Source organism: Entamoeba invadens, assembly GCF_000330505.1.
Source record: "Entamoeba invadens IP1 unplaced genomic scaffold scaff_1105074725643, whole genome shotgun sequence".
In the NCBI taxonomy this organism is placed as follows: domain Eukaryota; phylum Evosea; order Mastigamoebida; family Endamoebidae; genus Entamoeba; species Entamoeba invadens.
This window is the reverse complement of record NW_004191777.1, coordinates 940746-953069: the sequence shown is the minus strand read 5'-3', so window position 1 is coordinate 953069 and position 12324 is coordinate 940746. Positions and strand designations below refer to the sequence as shown.

Genomic DNA, 12324 nt, shown 5'->3' with positions numbered 1-12324 from the left:
TTTCATTGAAGATTCGGCCGCCGCCATTTTTCCAATCGCTTCTTTTGAATAGCGATTCTTACGCCTTCGCTGGGAATTGCCAGCGCATTCACCCATCTCTTTATACACCTTTGTTGTGCTGGAACAGAGCCCAAACAAAGCGGGAAATATATTTAGGGTTGCGTATTGTGATTATTGGTTTTCGCTTTTAATTGGGGTGGGGTATTTTATGGATAAATTTCTTTTAAAATGACCAAAGTTGAGAAAATAGTATCGAAAAAAAAGTTAAACAATAAAATAGTAGTCCAAAAATAGGAAGAATCTTTCAGTTTCCAAAATTAACGCAAAGAAATAAACCTTGATGATTTGAGTTCGTGTTTATGGCCGAATTTGTCCACGCCGGTCTAGAGACTAATACCGAATTTAATAAAGTGGAATTAGTGAATGGTTAAAATCGAAACAGCCATTGAATTTTCAACTATTTGGATGTTTTGGAGCAAAATAATGCAACTTGAGGCACATTCGGCGATTGGTTGCCATTTGTGTACGTTTAAAGAAACAAACAATAATTAAATTATTAATAATTACGCTTATCTTGGTTGTCACTTGGCTTTGTATTGCATGTCTTCTTTGCAGAGTTTTTGGGAGCTTGAATTCATAGTGAAAGACGGAATTTGTCGGGATTTTCAATAAAAATTCTTTTTAAAAAGTTTTAAAATGTTGTTTGAGAAAATAACAAATGGAATTCAGTTGTTTCGGATTAGAAACAACTTTAAAATGAATTACAAGTGTTTGGGCCACTGAAATCGCAGTAAATAAGATAAAACAAACTCCTTTAATTTTATACAGATGATCAGAATGTTTTAACAACAGAAAGTTAAAGGTAGACGGTTCCATTCTTTTTCAATATTTTCAACTTTAATTTCCATTAATTTAAGGACTTATTGTTTTTACTAAATTACAATAATTATAATATTATCAACAAATGAACAACAGTTTAAAAATAAAAAAAATGAAAAAGAGTTAAAAAGTTGAACATAAAAACACTTTAAATTATTTAACACCGTTTTGAATTAAAAAGTGTACAGTAGGAGGAAATATGGGGATGCTCGAAAAAGGAGGATGCTCGTAACTATTGGTTAATTTCAATTGAAAAATAATAAAATTACTATTAATTTTAATATAAATTATTAATCAAAAAATTAATAAAATGAAAAAACCAAAATAAATTTATATCAATTATTTATTATTAATAATATTAAATTAATTAATATTTAGATTAGCATCCCACTTTTTCCGTTAACTGTATTGATAATATTAATAACAAACTGTTGGTTCTTATTAAATCTAAAACCATTAAACAAAACTTGTTTATCTTTATTAATCCAAAAAAAAAAATGTTTATGAAATCTAAATTATTTAAAAATACATTTAAAGTATTTTGGAACTTATCCTTTTTTGAGTGTTTATTAATTTTTATTTTTCCAAACAATCATAGCGATACGCAGAAACAACCAATAAATCGATGTACAACACAAATGATTAATCTTAATAAATTAAGACCTTTATTTTCAACTTTGTACGTATTAAACATTAAACATTAATCTAAGTTTTAACAGTTTAGTGCTTAAAATGAAAGAAGAAAACATTAAAATTTTGAAAAAAATATTTAAACAATTCTTAAAAATAACTATTTTCATTTTGTGGTGTTTTTGCACTCTATTTTTTGATTTAAATTTAATTTGAAAATACTGTTTAAACAAGCACTACAACATACAATACTAAAGTTGTGAACGTAGTCCTCAATTACTCAGCCCTTCACATCAATTTGTAGAGCATGTTGACCTTCTGTGCAAACTTCAATTCATAAACTCCTTTTACCAAACTGACTGGCTCTCCATCGATTTCACAGTTAACGCTATCAGCTTTGACTTCGATAGTAGCACAATTACACTGCGCTATTTTCTTGGCAGTTGCAACTCCGCCCATCACCGCAGCGACGTGTGGAGCGTCCGTGAATCCAAAAAGTTCAAGCACGCCATCTTCTGTTGAGCCTTCCCTCCATCCGTAGCACTTTTCACTTTCCGTAGGTGCACCCCATGGTTTTGCCCCTGCAGCGTACAGTGGGATATTCAAGAATGTGAGTCCAACCAATCCATTCACCGGAATTCTTCGTTTTCCTATTTTGACTTCGACCAAATCCCCAACATCTTTTGCACTCACTGCATTTCCTAAGTACGCCTTCACATATGTCATCTTGTTCTTAAATTGACTCTCAAACTCCTTTGGGTTTGCTTCTCGTTTCTTGTGGAATTCGCACACAATCTCCCCTGATAATCCAAATGAAAAATAGTTGTTCATCGTCGTTTTCAACTCACTGCCTGTGAAAAGGTCCCACCTATCTAACCCACTCAGGGACGACTTATTGGACGTTTCTAAGAACATTTTCACACTCTCAAGTTTCCCATCAAAGCCATTCCCCCACTTAAACGAATTTGCTAAATCATTGCCAGTGCCAAGGGGCATTGGAACAACCTTTGGGAATAGATTCTTCTTCCGACATTCATTCAAACACCACCCGACAGACCCATCACCGCCCGCACATATGATCGTGAAATCACTTTTGTACTCAGATACAAATGTAAACACTTTGTCCCACCCTTCAAACATGTTAAAAACTTGAAGGGGGTTGAGTAAGAATCTGCAGTGCTTGATCACTTCAAGACCAGTCTGTCCTCCACTCTTGGGATTTGCCACAACAACTACGGGATGGAAGTTTTCAATCTTCTTAACGATGTGTGTGGCTTCTTCTATATAATCTGGAGGTATAATGATGTTATGCAAAGAGCCGTACGTGCATTTTCGAGGTGCCAAATTAATGCATCCTTGATGTAAAGTAATGCCACACCAGACGCATCGTAATGAAGTCAATGAAGACGCCAATAACGTATCACCACATACATTACACTTCCCTCCTATTTTCGATCCTTTCACAAAGTGGTGGCAAAAGTCCGTCTTCCCTTCAAAGGACTTACAGTCTAAATTAACTCTTCTAAGACAATTGGTGTGAGCAGTCATACCACATAAGTCACAGCGATATCCTTGGTTCTTAACACCTACTAACATGTCTTCACAGACTTGACAGTACGTTGGAGATGTGAATGTCGTCAATTTCATGACATGATGCTTGTTGGCCATCCCTTCAGTAATAAATCCTTTCTCTTCTCGGAAACAAGAAGTCACCAATTTTGAACTGCAAGAGGGATGAACTTTGGCTTTACAACATTTGCACGTGTCAGCTGATCCGATGATTGGAAGAGAACAAACTGAACAACAAAACCCAACAGTTATGTCGTCACTAAATTCGTGAACGTTGTGCATCAAATTGTGGTTCTTCATTTCTTCGGGCGGAATCCCAATTTCTGGAGGTATACAAACTATTGACATCGTGTTATTTTGGAGTTGCAGTCCTTTTTATTTCATAAAGTTTTTAATTCCTCTTCAATTCGAGCTTCTAGTTTTAGTAATTTATTGTGTTGTTTCCTATTTGGTTTCTTTTTTTTTTTTTTTAAATAAAGATATGGTTTTCTGTGTAAATACTTTATTGGTTTTATTCATTACAAATTAAACTTTGTTTTTATTAAAATAAAAAAATCATTGTAATTTGAAAAAAATTTTCATTTTATAATATTTCCAAGTTTCAAAAACACGAATTGTTTGAATTTAAAAAGTATTACATGTTATTAATTAATAATTATAATACTATTGATTTCGATGTTTTTCAAACATTCACTATAAACAGTAACAAAACACTTAGTACAAAGAACCATTCGAAATTTATTAAAAATTCCATACAACCTTACAACCGAAGTGTAGTGATGTTTTGTTTTATATTGTTATTAATATTGTTATTAATAATAATACAATCAATTATAACACCATAGAATTTAAAAAGAAGTTCTTCTTCTTTCTAATTTAAAGTGTTGTGCCAGTGCAGGGTAATTCAATTGCACGAAAAGAGACATTTCGTTTGCACTCTTGCACTGAGCGAAAGCACTTGTATTGAACAAGTTGACAAACATCACATTCAACGGATACGCCATCTCCTCGACGTTCATCTCGATATTCTCCTTTTTCCAAACATCTGTCACCAACTTTGGTATTTCATATATCCGCTTATAAGTTCTCTCAACACTGGTAACAAATTCATTTTCTTCGACTATTTCATTACCCTCACATCGTTTATATAAGACACCAAGAAAACACTTCAAAACAGTTTGAGGTTTTATTTCTAATATGCGAGAGAGTACAGAAAGAACTTGAGCGCTCTGATTTAACACCAAGTCGTGTAAGACGATGGAATCGATTAAGTCTTCGAAAAAACTGATTGGAGCCATTCGGAACAAGGCATCTTGTAACGAGACTATAGAAACCTTCTGTTGCTTACTGTCTTTTACTGATACCAACCCTCGCAAAGATGAGTTCACTACTAGGTACGCCTTATCAACCTCACTCTGCAATTCTAGACTCCCCCCTTCCTTCCTTCGCTTCTTTTGAATGTCATCGAAAATGACTTCAGTGTAGTACTTTGTCAGTACATCATCACTTACTGGCAATTCGTCTGCGTCGGTCTCATTAATAACGACTTTAGTCCCAAACGCAATTTTAATTTGTGATGAAATGGTTGTCGGTGTTGATACCAACGGCTTTAAAACACGTCCATCTCCACATATACAAATCACAAATGGTGAGAAGTACCCCGACTTGATGACGTATGGTCGCTCTTTCTCGCAGTTTTGTTTGTATGAAGGCACCGCTGAAGGCGCCATTGTTTCGATTGGTTCTAGGCACCTCAGACTTCTTCCGTAGTAATCGACGAAATACACCATTTCTCGTGGGGAGTGGAGTTTCTTGACTATCTTGGAGTAGTATTGTGTGTATTGTTCTGTTGTCAATTTCTTTTCCTGTGTAGTGCAATAGACACTTTTTGTTGAAAGTTTGTGTTTTTTCATTAGAAGGGGAAGGATTTGAGCGCTGTCCATTTTTTGTGCCAAGTATAAAGGCAACGCCTGTTGAAATGAGATCATTCCTTGTATCGTTTGTTCAAATTGTGTTGTTGGGATAGAGTCTGGAGAACCTGTTTGTGACATTAATTATCTCTTTTTGTTTTTTCTAGTCTACTTCCAACACTAGTTTTTAATTCTTTTTTTTAATTGTTTTACTATTGAAATATAGCTTATGATAATCTCATCGAATTTTATTTGAAATAAATTAGTTTAAAATGGTAAATATAATAGTTTAATGTTTACCATTAAAAATAGAATAAGTATAATAAATTATAGTACCACATAATATAGTTAATTTAATATAAAGTATTATAGTAAAGTATTTAGTTTTGATTAAAATAATAATTAAATAGTATTCTTTATAAAAACTAAGGAACTAATAAGTTATAATAAGTAATGAGTGTCATTATTAAAGAAATCAATCCATTAAACACCGCAGACAATTTGATTGCTTTAATTCACTCGAAAGGATTGTTAGAAATCACTATGAGCAAAAACTTCATGTTTTTGGTGTTTCAAGACGGACTTTTCAGGTATTACGTCAACTCCAAATCGACGTATGGAGGGTTCGACGAGACGGACGAGGCCCAAACGTTTTATGTCTTCCAAGAGAAGACGAATGTCTTAGTGCGAGGAGACACTACTGGGAAGATATTCTTCAACATGTACAAAACAAAGGACGACAAATGGCTGAAAGCGGAAGACACTTTCTTTGTCGAGAACAATAACAAACTGACGTTTCACGACCCAAAACAGTCGCAACTGTATTTCTTTGTCGGCGAAGACAAAATCTTTGTCTACAAATATAACTTGGCATTCTTTAACGAAAATTCCGAAAAGACTGATTTGGACACTGCGGAACATATAGCGGTATTGGTCCAAAGCGTTGACGAAATAAAACTTGCCGGTATCCCCACTCAAGTGTTTCAAACCAATTTTGGGCTCTTCATTTTCGAGAGAAACATCGTCCAGTTCTTCGACTTCGAGAAACAACAGCTGGAGGATGTCGTGATCCCGAAAAATATGTTCACGGCGGACGTCAGAACTTTCCAAATATACGTCCACCCCCAGACGTCGGATATCATTCTCATCTCACCAAATGGAGACGTCTTTGTTTTGGACCCTAGACTTCAAATCAAGTCACCAGTTAAGGCGGGGAAGATCAATATTCCATTCGATACTTATAAGGTCTTTTTTTACTTCAGACTTTTGTTGCTTGTCACTGCAAAAAAGATATTTATATACAACTTTCGTGAGATGACAACTCCTGAAATAATGAGTCTCGAAACTTCATACAACATTGATAACGTTGTCCCTTTTAATAACCCACAAGTGTCCGTAGGGTTTTACTCTGGAACACAGAAGACTTTTTACGAATTTTTGGTTGGGAATGGGATGAAATACACTGGAGACATGGGAGAAGGTTTACTCCAATTACTTCTAAAAGAGTTCAAGAGTGCTTTGGTTGGAACACAGAATTTGGGGATTGAGGCAATCGAGACTTTCTTAGACCGACTTGGTAATGATTTACCACTTATTGTCTACTTTTCTACCAAACCTGAATACAGACGATTTGCAATAGATAGGTTCAAGAAAAAGTACCCTGAAAGTGTTCTCAAACATATGTCTGAAAACTTTGATTTTGTGAAGATCTCAAAATACTTTGAGGATTTGGATCAAATACCTCAAAAGGAGAAAGTTGAGATATTTCGAAGGAAGGAAAGTTGGCGCCCACAAAAATTCAATTTAGCAGAAGTGACCGTCCAGTTGTGTAACAACCCGACTGAAGAGAAAATAGATAAAGTCTATCAAATGCTTCAAATAACAAAGACTGATGGAATATTGGATATACCAGAAGAGTTGGTTGAGCAATTGGTACATCACAAAATGAATTGGTTAAGACCTTTAATCATCCCATTGATCAAACTAAGACCGTATGAGTTGTTACAACATTTAATGATCATCACCAACGACTTAAATCGAATGGAAATTGTTGTTATATTCCAAGAAGTCTTCACGTCGATTGATACTTTTGCAAACAAAGAAAAGATGGGGAAGGATCAATTAATCATCTTTGCGATATTTATGACTATTATCGCTTCATTTGAAAAGGCATTGAACTACTTACAGAACGATTTGGTCCCAATCTTCTTGGAAAGACTCTTTGCATTCCCATTGGACAAACTGAACATATCTTATAAAATGTTATGTGCAAGAGCATTGCTGAAAACACTCGATGACGATAATATTGAAATAGCTGAACTTATATATAAAGCTATGGAAAGAAGATATTCACCTTTTGTTCTGCAAGAAACATTGCAAGACATTTTAAACACTGTGTTGTGCAAAAAGCAGAAGACACTCAATTCACAAAATTGGATAATAAAGAAAATTGCAGAGGTCTGAGGAATTTTATTTGAAGTATTTGTTGTTGGTTATATATGTGTCTTTGATGTTGGAGTTGGGTTATATATATCATTATATATATCATTAAAATAATAAATAACATTTTATAGAAAATGTTATTATAAAGTTAATTATAAAAAGAAAAAGAAAAACAGATTCCCAAAAACGAAAAAATGATATTTTTAACAATGAATTATAATTATTGTAATTAAATTATATTATTATTATTTATAATTTGAATAATTCACGCATTTTTGGATTTAAAAATTGAATTCAACTATATAAAGAATAGTATAATTATTATAATAAAATTAAAATAAACCACAAAGTAGTTAATTCAATTTTTTAGTTATAAAAATCTCGAACAAAAACAAATTGATTATAATTTAATTAATAATACTAATAATATATTTTGACGAGTAGTAAAAAACAAATAAACGAAAAAATTTATTTTTATAAAAAAATAAATTAATCAAAGTTAATAATAATTATTAAAAACATATAGTATAAAAACTATTATTACATAGTAATAACTTAAAAATCATACTATCATGTATTTTTTGCTGTTCGTAGCATTAAGTAGTGCAATGACTTTGAACGAATTTGCGAAACTTTCCTCGACATCACGCGATAAAATTAGCTCAGTGAATATGTTCTTCAGAGGGAAGGCTTACCAATCATTGAGTGACATTAAGCACTCGGAGGCCAATGACAAAATTGTAGTAAAGATGATGAAGAAGACTGTCCATCGCGAGACTAAGGAAGCTCTTCGTGAGTTCATAAAAACAAATTACATCACAAACAAAACAGCAAACTATGTAGACATTGCCGCAAAGACTCACGAAATGGAAGCCGATGTGATTAAGGGGTTTGACGGTGTTCACACCAAATTTGTTCAGGCTGTGGTAAACACAACGGCCTCTGTGAAGAAGGTTTTGAAGGCTGAAAAGATCGAGGCGACCGTTTCCAACGCTGGTGTGAAGACTATTGGTGTTGACTTAGCAAAGCAACTTCGAATGGGGAACAACGTGACTTCAGATCAATTAGAAAAAGTGTTTAACACGTCGATCGAAGCGATGAAGAACGTCACACAGACGTTTGCCAATTCAACCAAAGACAAATTAGAAGCAATTGCTGCTGCGGTCAAGTTCATTAAAACGGGGGAGATGAAAATGCTTGAGTCGTATAATAAGATGTACACGCTCTTTAGACTTGCCCTAACAGAGAAGTTGTTTGTGAACCACACCATCGTCAACTCCACCACTGAAAAGAGCAAATTAGCTAAACAAGTCAAAGTCGACATTCAGCAACAAACAAACAAATTGGTTGGAGTCCAAAAAGATTTAATTAAAGAAAAGAAGGTCATCGAAAAGGCTCAGAAGAAGATTAATAAGAAGATCAACAAACCAGTGAAGAAAGCTATGAAGAAAATGGCTAAGAAAGTTATTAAGAATACCAAGAAGGCTGCAAAGGACACTAAGAAGGCAACAACTCCAGCCGCCGCTAAATGCGTTAAACCAAAGAAGTAACTTTTTGTTTCAAAGTTAGTGATATTGTACTGTACTATATTATATTGTTTTTATATTATAAATTGTAGTACAAGAGAGAACAAATTGAAAGCGTGAAAAAAGACCAAAGTCACTTTTAGGGTTTCCAAAAAACTCGAAAAGAAGAAATATGGAAGACCCTCCTCTTTCGCCGATTCCAGTGGAAAACCCCGCAGCAAATACGTTCTCTTTCCTGCACGTTTCTGTGATTAAACCTGATGAGTTAGAAAATGTCGAGAAAGTCGAGAGTCGAAAAGAGGAGAAAGAAAGTCAAAACAAAATCGAGAAATGTGAAGAGATAAATCGGAACGAACGAGGAGAAGTGAAAGAAGAGATGGAGGTGAAAAAAATGAAAGATTTGAAAAATGAAAAGTTGACGGAAGAGAGCAAAGAAAATCGTTTAATTCTTCCATTAGAAGACAAAAAGAGTAAATTGAATCGACTTGCGGAAGATATAGACGCGAGTACATTAAGGGGAATGGTTGGTGTTGAACGGGGGAAAATGAAAGTGTATGACAAAAGAACGTTTTATCGCTTGGCAGAGGTCTATAAAGCGGAAGGAACTAAATGTACTAATGTAGTCTTAGACCAAAACGACTTGATAGATTACTCAGAGAAGAATCCGAATGATTGCCAAATCAAACAAGAAGGGGGGACGTACTATGTTGAGTTTGTTAAAGTGAATATTCCTCAAACTATTCAAACACTGGGGGAAAAGGTCTTCTCAAATTGTACGACAATCACTTCAATCAACTTGCCGAGTAGTTTGACGGAACTTGGGAAACGATGTTTTGAACATTGCGTTGGTCTGAATGCTATAACCCTCCCCGATAACATTAAAGTCATTGGGAAGAGAGTCTTCTCGCAGTGTACTAACTTATCTAGTGTTAAACTCCCACCACTCAAAGTGATACCAAATGGAACGTTTTACGATTGTGGGTTTGAGGAGTTTGTGATACCAAGTACAGTCACTGAAATCGGTAAAGAAGCATTTGCAGAGTGTTTCAAGTTGAGTAAAATCACACTCCCATCAAGTGTGCAGAAAATAGGGGAGTTGGCCTTCTTTAATTGTACGTGTCTTGACAACATCATCTTGAACGGAGCAATCAAAGAGTTCGGCAACGCTTGTTTTGCAAATTGTGTCAAGCCGGAGCACCCTCTCGAAAACGTTCCAGACAAAGTATGGACAAAGGGATTGTAATACAACACTTTTTCTAGTAATAAATTAGTTCTTTTTAGTATTCTTTATACCTTTTTTCTTTCCATGTTAAGACCATTTCTTTCAAAAATAAAGAAGAACTACAAAAGACCACAACTATGGTTTGTCCAACTTCCATCAAATTCTAAAACTTGTTAATGTCCAGGGAAACGAAATTGTTAAAATGTTAGAAAAGGAGACGGTCAAGCGATTAAAAGACTTAGGAATTTTGACGGAGAAGGGAGAATACACTAAAAAGGTCGAAGAAGTCGGGGTCGTACAACGACTATGGGACGCCGAAAAGGGAAATGAGTGTTTGGTACTCCCTAAAGAAACTATTTACGAACTCCTCTCGGCTTATTGTATGCCATTTTTACTATACAAACAGACCATTTTGGTCAATAGAGTTTGTGTTCATTCATTTATAGCTTTTTTTACTAAAGACGTTTAGTATAATAGTACTGTATTAGTGTTAAATTATTAATAACTATAATTTGATGGGTAGGATTTGTTGATGAAACACACGTCCACTGTCGCTACCAAACTCGAGACAATCAACTCCAGACTTCCCAAGTCCGTCGACACGATGAAGAAACTTCAACTCGACATGCCTCGCCGTTTGTGGTTTTTATATTTATTTGTTTCTATTTCCTTATATCATAATAATGTACCATATTTTAATAATAAAATGTATTATAGGTATAATACTAATTTGAACTCACTCCAAGAAATTCAAACCACACTAAGTGTTATTAAAGACTTAAAGGCAAGAGTCCAAAAGGTTGAACAAAACTTGGATCACCTCACAGAGTTTAACAAAAAATTGGTTCAGCTCTTAAAAGACGAAGAAAACATCTCGTTGACACAGTCACAGCCAGTCTCAACATCACTGTTGTAATGCTTCTTTTCTAATTTACTGTTACAAGAATGATAGTGTTTAAATAATATAATTATTATAAATTAATAGTATATTGAGTGTATGAATTACTGTCGGAGTGCATTGACAACATCATTGGAAAGGGAGTGGACCATCACGTTTTTTGTCGAGTCTCTGAGAGCAACCAATTTTTCATCGATTTTTGTTGCGATTTGTATTTTTTCAGTGGAGGACATACACAGAGCCATTAAGGCTTCACCCATGGCATTAATTGAGTCGTTTTGAAGTTCTTTATCTTCACATAGAATGTCGACAATAGTATAGATGAACGGCTCGAAGGTGGCGGGATACTTTGGAGCTAACTTTGCAATGACATAAGACGCACTTGAAGAGCTACGAAGGTCGATGGTCTCAAGAACATTCTTTATATCAATAGTAAAAGAAACTAAACAACTAATTTGTTGCTCGGTACGCAAAAGTGACCTCAATATGTCAATGTTCTCCTTCCAAACACCACTTTTCACAATTTCAACGACTTCCTCACATGTCAATGAAGAAGATAGAGTTGGGCGTTTTATTATAGAATACACGATTTGTCGAGTTATGTTCTCTTGCTTCAGACCCCTTAAAGTTTCCAAATGAGTGACTATATAATTGAAAATTCCGTCTCCGCAAATTTTCTGAGCCCCTCGGCGCTCTTTTGATATATTAAAAATATCAGTGAGAAGAGTCGAAAGCTTTTCTTCACTTCTTTCCTCAACAACAGCTACCAGTTGCTCTTTGCTCATCAACAATTTCTAGTTCAATCAAATGAGACATAAAACTATATTTTAATAGTAAATTAATTATATGATATAGTTTCCAAATATAATCAGAAATACAATGTTATTCTGTGTAAAAAATGTTATTTGAGAAAAGTCGACAAACCCTGAAAAAGCTAATATGTCCGAGCTAAGAGGGGACATCGTCGAGAAGACACGCGCTCAGCGCCGGTATGACAGAGACGTGTTACGAACTTCTCGCCGCATCAGTGTATTAGACCAAAACCGCAGTCAGCTGTTAACAGGCATGAGTGTAAATATGGAAGAAGACAGCGACGACTTCATTCATCGAGGTACAGGCACTCTCTTAAGACAAACGAAACATATTCAAACATACGATCCGAACAACTCACCGACGATTAACGCCTCGGCAGCGACAGCTTTTCGCTTTTTTGCGAGTCGCTTGAAGAAAGTTATCGGATTGCAGAAC

The 12324-nt window shown here is 34.8% G+C and overlaps 8 protein-coding genes across 8 annotated transcripts; 5 read left to right on the top strand and 3 right to left on the bottom strand.

The window, feature by feature from the left end:
• Positions 1–1797: 1797 nt before the first annotated feature.
• EIN_087440 (diacylglycerol kinase, putative) lies at positions 1798–3426 on the bottom strand (the record flags this gene model as incomplete). The annotated part of the gene is made up of 1 exon (XM_004184730.1): positions 1798–3426. One exon carries the CDS (start codon positions 3424–3426, stop codon positions 1798–1800), a length of 1629 nt encoding a protein of 542 aa, XP_004184778.1.
• Positions 3427–3926: 500 nt separating this feature from the next.
• Positions 3927–5129, bottom strand: EIN_087430 (hypothetical protein; the record flags this gene model as incomplete). Its single annotated transcript, XM_004184729.1, has 1 exon — positions 3927–5129. The coding sequence occupies one exon, from the start codon at positions 5127–5129 to the stop codon at positions 3927–3929; it is 1203 nt and encodes a 400-aa protein (XP_004184777.1).
• Positions 5130–5441: 312 nt separating this feature from the next.
• Positions 5442–7451, top strand: EIN_087420 (hypothetical protein; the record flags this gene model as incomplete). Its single annotated transcript, XM_004184728.1, has 1 exon — positions 5442–7451. The coding sequence occupies one exon, from the start codon at positions 5442–5444 to the stop codon at positions 7449–7451; it is 2010 nt and encodes a 669-aa protein (XP_004184776.1).
• Positions 7452–8002: 551 nt separating this feature from the next.
• Positions 8003–8980, top strand: EIN_087410 (hypothetical protein; the record flags this gene model as incomplete). Its single annotated transcript, XM_004184727.1, has 1 exon — positions 8003–8980. One exon carries the CDS (start codon positions 8003–8005, stop codon positions 8978–8980), a length of 978 nt encoding a protein of 325 aa, XP_004184775.1.
• A 148-nt stretch (positions 8981–9128) lies between these two features.
• On the top strand, positions 9129–10199 carry EIN_087400 (hypothetical protein; the record flags this gene model as incomplete). Its single annotated transcript, XM_004184726.1, has 1 exon — positions 9129–10199. One exon carries the CDS (start codon positions 9129–9131, stop codon positions 10197–10199), a length of 1071 nt encoding a protein of 356 aa, XP_004184774.1.
• A 181-nt stretch (positions 10200–10380) lies between these two features.
• EIN_087390 (hypothetical protein) lies at positions 10381–11094 on the top strand (the record flags this gene model as incomplete). Its single annotated transcript, XM_004184725.1, has 3 exons — positions 10381–10602; positions 10702–10813; positions 10925–11094. The coding sequence occupies 3 exons, from the start codon at positions 10381–10383 to the stop codon at positions 11092–11094; spliced, it is 504 nt and encodes a 167-aa protein (XP_004184773.1).
• An 86-nt stretch (positions 11095–11180) lies between these two features.
• On the bottom strand, positions 11181–11861 carry EIN_087380 (hypothetical protein; the record flags this gene model as incomplete). The annotated part of the gene is made up of 1 exon (XM_004184724.1): positions 11181–11861. The coding sequence occupies one exon, from the start codon at positions 11859–11861 to the stop codon at positions 11181–11183; it is 681 nt and encodes a 226-aa protein (XP_004184772.1).
• A 154-nt stretch (positions 11862–12015) lies between these two features.
• EIN_087370 (Hypothetical protein) lies at positions 12016–12324 on the top strand (the record flags this gene model as incomplete). Its single annotated transcript, XM_004184723.1, has 2 exons — positions 12016–12124; positions 12304–12324. Coding segments are annotated over 2 exons (130 nt in total), but the record flags the coding sequence as incomplete, so codon positions are not given.